Source organism: Bos grunniens, chromosome 25 (assembly GCF_055505025.1).
Source record: "Bos grunniens cultivar Pamir isolate PY7600 chromosome 25, Bosgru_T2T1.0, whole genome shotgun sequence".
NCBI classification, from domain to species: Eukaryota; Metazoa; Chordata; class Mammalia; order Artiodactyla; family Bovidae; genus Bos; species Bos grunniens.
In genome coordinates this window covers 16228702-16235035 of record NC_141189.1, presented here as the reverse complement: position 1 = coordinate 16235035, position 6334 = coordinate 16228702, and the positions used below count along the sequence as shown (strand labels likewise).

Sequence of the window (6334 nt, the reverse complement as noted above, 5' to 3'; positions counted from 1 at the left end):
ACTTAGCAACTAAACAACAAATATTTGTGCACGCTCATTCCCACAAATAAGACCTCTTCCTGGTCTCCCATACTATAATATCTTGAATTAGTGCACATAACTCTCACGCCCTTACAGTTCTTATTTATCATGAATTGTGTGCTTGCCCCTTTAAATTGGTAGCACCCCAAAGACAACTCTTACACGTGTTTTATCTCTTTATCAAACTGTTGGCATAGTACTGAGGCACTAATAATTGTTGATTAATACACAAATCTTAATTAACCCTCTCCATCATTAGATGAGCTGCAAACAGAGGCACCCCACCCGCTCCCCAAAGGCAAACATGCCCAGAGGAGATACTGGGGATCACACCCCTGGGTCCACTGAAACAGCCCCAACCAGGGCCGCACCAAGCTAGGAAACAAGGTTTAATGTTTTCGCTTCTCCCTGGGTTCTTTTGTAGCGCCGTAGACCTGTCCCTAGTCTTCCCATGGCCTCTTTTCTATGCGTCTGTCTCTCTTTGTCTCTGCCAGCTTCACTCTTTGTTCCTCTGCCTCCGGGCTTGCTTCTCACCAGGTGCCCTGCCCAGTTCCTCCGACTCTGCTTCAACGACTTTATATCTCTCTTATCTGTTTCTACATGTTTCAGGAGGCCAGTCTTTTGCTCCTGTGTGTTTGGTCCGCTGCAGTCTCTCGGTCTCTCTGCCTTTGCATCCTCTCTGACTGGGGGCTCTTCGGGTTACGACTCTGTGAGTCTCCGGATCCAAGTCTAAGTCCATCGGCCTGCCTCTCCCCAGCATTTATCTGGCGTCTGCCACTAGCTCCCGATCCCGCCTCGGTCTCCCCCAGCCCAGCCCAGCCCAGCCCCCACCCTCGGCCCCCGGCCTCGCCGACCAGACCGGCTTTGTTTCCTGCGTCTCGGCGCCCCGCCCCCGCCCCGTCTGGGGTCTCCGCCGCCCTCTGCCGCCCTTTGTCTGCCTCGGTCTTTCCCCCACCCCTTTCCCTGGGTCTGTCTTTGGCTGTCTCTTTGTTTCTCCAGGCTGGGGTGGCTGGAGCTGTTTGCCACCTCTGAAGGTCGGCGCGGGTGGCAGGACACAGCGACAATTAGAAAGAGTCTTCGGCCCTCCGCATCCAGCTCCAGCCCAGGAAACACACGGTTAATACCACAGAGTTCGGGCAATTGGACTTGGCTCAGAGTAGCCCTCTCCGCGGCACGCGGCTGCCCGCCGGCTACCGAGCTCCAGAGGACACGGGCGGCTCCCACAGGCGTGCAGCTCCTCCAGGGTCCTAGAGCGGCCCGGTGCCGCCTGGCGCTTCCGCTTCCCGTCCCCGCCCCCGGCGGCCGCCCCCGGGACGCCCGGGTCCGAGCCCCCTCCCCGTTTGGCGCCGAGCCCGATCCCCGAGCCACTAGTGGCACGGGCACCGGAGCCCCGCGGAGGAGCTCTGGAGGGCCCCGGACTGGCGAAAGTGGAGGCTGAAGCAGCGGCGGCAGCGGCGGGAGGGGAAGGGGGCGGCTGCGCGCCGGAAGGAGCAGCAGGTGCAGGGGCGGCCGGTGGCGCGGGCGGGGGTCACCGGAGCCGCGCCCCGTACCTCGGACACCCGAATGCTGTCCGGTGCCCGTGCCGGCCGGCAGAGGGCAGCGGCAGGGCCCCGCCGTCCGCACATGGCTGTGTGACCGTGAAACTGTGTTTGTCTCCTTGCTCAGGGCGGCGTGCCGGCGATGGAGCGCGCGGTGGGGCCCTGGGGTTCGGATCTCCGTGGCTCAGAGGAGAGAGAGCAGCTGAGAGGCGCCCGCACAGGTGAGGGCCGAAGCGGTGCACCTCCATGGGCAGGTAATGGCCGGGTGGGGCCCCCGGTTCTGGGCTTTGCGTAGCCCAGACCCAGAAAAATAGGACGTGAACTGTGCTTCCAGGGAGGGGGAGGGAACCAGTGTTTCTGAGCACCTACTAAGCGACACGCCTTGAGGGGCATCATTTCAAGGACTCTCCCCATCCCCTGCAGTCACCATCATCCTCGCTGCTTCAGTCCTACTTCAGGCCTCGTTCTGTCTCATCCTGGCAAATGCAACGGCCTCCCCTCAGCCCTTTTCTCTCCAGTGTTGCACCCACTGTGCAGCCACATTGATCTGAGTCCTGGTCTAATCCTGTCTCCCTCCACAAAAGTCTTCCCTAGCTCCCTTCTGCTACTAATTAAAAGCGTTAGTCTAGCGTTCAATTCAGATCTCCCATGCTTTATCTAGTCCCAACATCCTTTTCCAGCTTTATCACACATTCCTTTCCATGGCTTACTTTTTTTCTGCACTGTGAAAGCCTAGCCCTATCTCTCTAATGTCCTCTCTCTAGTGACAGCACAGTTCATTCTGAGCCTGCAATTGTAATTATTTGTGTTTTATCTTATTTCTCCTACCAACGTTAAGTATCCTGAGGGACATCTTTGTGTCTGGCTCCTTTCAGGTACATACAAGATGATTGAAGAAATAAACTACAGATTGGGCTAATAAAAGATAAAATCTAATTAGTAAATACCAGGCTTTCCACATAGAATATAAGGTAGGGCTTAACAGCAGGCTTGGGAATTAGACCTGAGTTAGAAACATGGCTTTGTTACTTTATAACCTTGAGCGAGTGACTTAGAATTCTCAGAGACTGCATGTCTGTAAAATGGGGACAGTTAATAGTATTACCTCATAGGATTGTTTGCAAGGATTCAGTAATGCTTACTTAAGTGATTGGCACATATGAAAGGCATGGTAAAAGGAGGTTACTGTTACTGAGAGGCACAGACAATATAAGGGCTTTGGAAATTCAGAGGAGAGAGGTCTTTGCGACCACAGATTGTCAGGGATGCCTTTCGGGGGAGACTGCTACTGAAGATAGTGTGTTAATCGCTCAGTCATGTCCGACTCTGCGATCCCATGGACCCACCAGGCTTCTCTGTCTGTGGAATTCTCCAGGCCAGAATACTGGAGTGGGTGGCCATTCCCTTTTCCAGGTGGTCTTCCCAACCCAGGGATCGAACTTGTTTCTCCCACGTCACAGGCTGATTGTTTACCATCTGAGCCTCAGTGGGAAGGCTGAGCCAAAAGGCAGGATCTACCGCTCCTTTTTCTTTCCCCAGGTCTAGGGAGTGAGCATGCGGAGATTTCTCAGCCAGATGAGTTTGAACATCCCCCACAGGAGGATGACTTGGAGTTCAAGGAAGAGGAAGATTTGGCCCCAGGTCATGAAGTAGGAAATGCCTCTCTCAAACCTGAAGGCATTCAGACTTGGGATGACCTGTGGGTCCAGAGGGAGGGGCCTGGAAAACCTCAGGCTCGGGACAGAGGCCCTCGGCTCCTAGGAGAACCACGCTGGGGCCAGGCTAGTGATCGGGCTGCTGTATGTGGCGAGTGTGGCAAGAGCTTTCGGCAGATGTCAGATCTGGTGAAACACCAGCGAACCCACACCGGGGAGAAGCCCTACAAGTGCGGGGTCTGTGGCAAGGGCTTTGGGGACAGCTCTGCCCGGATCAAACACCAACGAACTCATAGTGGTGAAAAGCCCTACAGAGCCCGGGCGCCAGCCCAGGGGCCCCCAAAGATTCCTCGGTCCAGGATCCCAGCTGGCGAGCGCCCCACTATCTGCGGTGAATGTGGCAAGAGCTTCCGGCAGAGTTCGGACCTGGTGAAACACCAGCGGACACACACGGGCGAGAAGCCGTACAAGTGTGGCATCTGTGGCAAGGGCTTTGGCGACAGTTCTGCCCGCATAAAGCACCAGCGGACACACCGAGGGGAGCAGCCCCCCCGGCCCGTGGTGCCCCGGCGGCAGCCATCTCGAGCTGCCACGGCAGCCGCCCAGGGACCTAAGGCCCAGGACAAGCCATACATCTGCACCGATTGTGGCAAAAGATTTGTGCTCAGCTGCAGCCTCCTGAGCCACCAACGCAGTCACCTGGGGCCCAAGCCCTTTGGCTGCGATGTGTGTGGAAAGGAGTTTGCCCGCGGCTCAGATCTGGTGAAGCACCTGCGAGTGCACACGGGAGAGAAGCCCTACCTCTGCCCCGAGTGTGGCAAGGGCTTCGCTGACAGCTCTGCGCGGGTCAAGCACCTCCGCACCCACAGTGGCGAAAGGCCTCACGCCTGTCCTGAGTGTGACCGTACCTTCAGCCTCAGCTCCACCCTCCTCCGCCACCGCCTCACTCACATGGAGCCCCAGGACTTCAGCTTCCCAGGCTACCCTCTGGCCCCCCTGATCCCCAGCCCACCCCCCAGCTCCAGCCCGCCCCCACCTCCTCTAGGCACCAGCCCCCCGCTGACGCCTCGAAGCCCTTCACACTCAGGAGATGGCCCTTTTGGCCTGCCTGGCTTGGAGCCGGAGCCCGGGGGCCCACAGGCTGGAGAGCCGCCACCACCACTGGAGGGTGACAAGCCCCACAAGTGCCCTGAGTGTGGCAAGGGCTTCCGCCGGAGCTCGGACCTGGTGAAACACCATCGTGTACACACGGGGGAAAAACCCTACCTCTGCCCAGAATGCGGCAAAGGTTTTGCCGACAGCTCAGCCCGAGTCAAGCACCTCCGCACCCATCGTGGGGAACGGGCTAGGCCACCACCACCATCCACTCTCCTGAGGCCACATAACCCCCCTGGCCCAGCACCCACTGCCCCTCGATCACGAGTCCGGGCTCAGCCCTCTGGACCCAGCCAGCCCCATGTGTGCGGCTTCTGCGGGAAGGAGTTTCCCCGGAGCTCAGACCTGGTCAAACACAGGCGCACACACACTGGGGAGAAGCCATACAAGTGTGCAGAGTGTGGCAAGGGCTTTGGTGACAGTTCTGCCCGTATCAAGCACCAGCGTGGGCACCTGATCCTGAGGCCCTTTGGAACAGGAGATGGTCGGGCAAGGCCCCTCAAAGAGGAGCCACCAATGGGACTGGAATGATGGGGTCCAGGGAGGGTGGAGGCCCAAGAGACCAAAGGGAGGGTATCTGCTGCTTAAGCAGAGAAGAAAGGGCCTGGGAGGTGGTGGGAGGGAGAAGGAAGGGAAGAAACAAAGGGAAGAAAGGAGTGAATAGATAGAAATAGAGATTTGGAGACAAACGATCTTGAAGCTCAGGAAACAGTCCTGGCTGGGCTGGGTCAGGACCTTGCCAGTTTGGTTTATACCCCCAGCTTCTAGAACACTGCCTGGAATACAGTAGGCAATAAATACTTGTTGATAAACTAGCGTTAGCCTGAGGGCCCTTAAAGAATTCTAAATTCCTACTGCCTCTTAACCTGTAAATTGACCCCTCCCGACCTTGCCTTCCCCCCCACCCCGACCACCCAGACAGGCATCCTGAACCAGGTTTGTTAGACCTAGGAGCAGTGAGACTTCTGAGGTTAAGGGTAAGAGTGAGGCAGGGCCATCTTGACCATCTGTTGATGGGGAGAGTACTGTTGGTAGGCAGGCAGTACCCAGCCTCGGGCCACTGGACATGGTCGGAGCCAGGAAGAGGACACTTGGAGTGAGTCCAGACCCAACTGCCCTGACCACCTGGACACAACAGAACAGGAGGGAGACAGCGGAATGAGCACTCATTTGCTCTGGATGCCAAGCCCAGGTCCTGGTGGATGGCAGCAGAGACACATTGGCTGGAAGAAGGGCAGTATAGGAGTGAGGAAAGGCCAGGGAAGTACCAAGGCCTGACAGCCACATCTCCATATGTCTTCTCGCCAATAAACTGCTTCTTATCTGAGGCTTGGACTGGTGTGTGCGTGTGTGTGCATCGTGAGGGGTGAAAAAGCTGAAGGGTCACCACAGGCAAAACCCACAAGCCATGTGTAAACTTGGCCTCTTTGAGCCCGTCAAAGAAATTGGGTGGTCAAAGCTGCTTTTTAGCTCAGGCAACGTGTTAAAAAACGGCCCCCAGGTCTGTCAGTTGATGCCCTAGACCTGAGTGCTGGCTGCCCACAGGCGCCACCTACGCCACAGGATCTAGCGCGACCCTTAAAAGGAAAAACGCGACGCCACGGGTGGGAGCGTGAGGGGTCGGTATTAGGCAAGCGCTGTTGCTATGGCGACAAGTACCCGGAGAAAAGTGGCCAGCGGGTCTGGTAGGGGCGCAGAAGACCCAGACGCTGATGCTCTGCCTTCAGGGAAACCCCGCCTCCCTACGATCCCTTTTTATTTGTCGAGAAACGGGTCATTAGGCAGCATAGCCCGAAGGCGATGTCTCTATCCCCCGGAAGAGGCAACCATATTTCCCAGCCATCCGTGCGTCGTTAGATGCTGGACTCTTAATTCCCAGCTTTTTCCAAGGAGGGCGCCAGTAGGGAGGAAAGGGGAAAAAGGAACTGACCTGATTGGCCAGGGACCAAAAAGACTAGGGCGGCT

At 57.1% G+C, this 6334-nt stretch overlaps 1 protein-coding gene across 5 annotated transcripts; it reads left to right on the top strand.

Annotated features, from left to right (window-relative positions):
- Nucleotides 1-644: 644 nt before the first annotated feature.
- ZNF48 (zinc finger protein 48) lies at nt 645-5696 on the top strand. Of its 5 annotated transcripts, none has more exons than XM_086374956.1 (4): nt 645-730; nt 1021-1137; nt 1687-1780; nt 3099-5696. In XM_086374956.1, the coding sequence occupies exons 3-4, from the start codon at nt 1702-1704 to the stop codon at nt 4898-4900; spliced, it is 1881 nt and encodes a 626-aa protein (XP_086231082.1). In that variant the 5' UTR covers nt 645-730; nt 1021-1137; nt 1687-1701; the 3' UTR covers nt 4901-5696. The 5 variants fall into 5 exon arrangements, with proteins under 5 accessions (XP_086231082.1, XP_086231078.1, XP_086231081.1 ...); XM_086374952.1 differs by having other exon boundaries at nt 716-730; nt 1687-1813; XM_086374955.1 differs by lacking the exon at nt 645-730 and having other exon boundaries at nt 958-1137.
- The last annotated feature ends 638 nt before the right edge of the window (nt 5697-6334 follow it).

Coding starts and splice junctions, on each gene's coding strand:
- ZNF48 (XM_086374952.1), top strand. CDS start 1,702: ATGGAGCGCGCGGTGGGGCCCTGGGGTTCGGATCTCCGTGGCTCAGAG. Junction 1,814..3,098: donor CGGTGCACCTCCATGGGCAG/GTAATGGCCGGG, acceptor TTCTTTCCCCAG/GTCTAGGGAGTGAGCATGCG.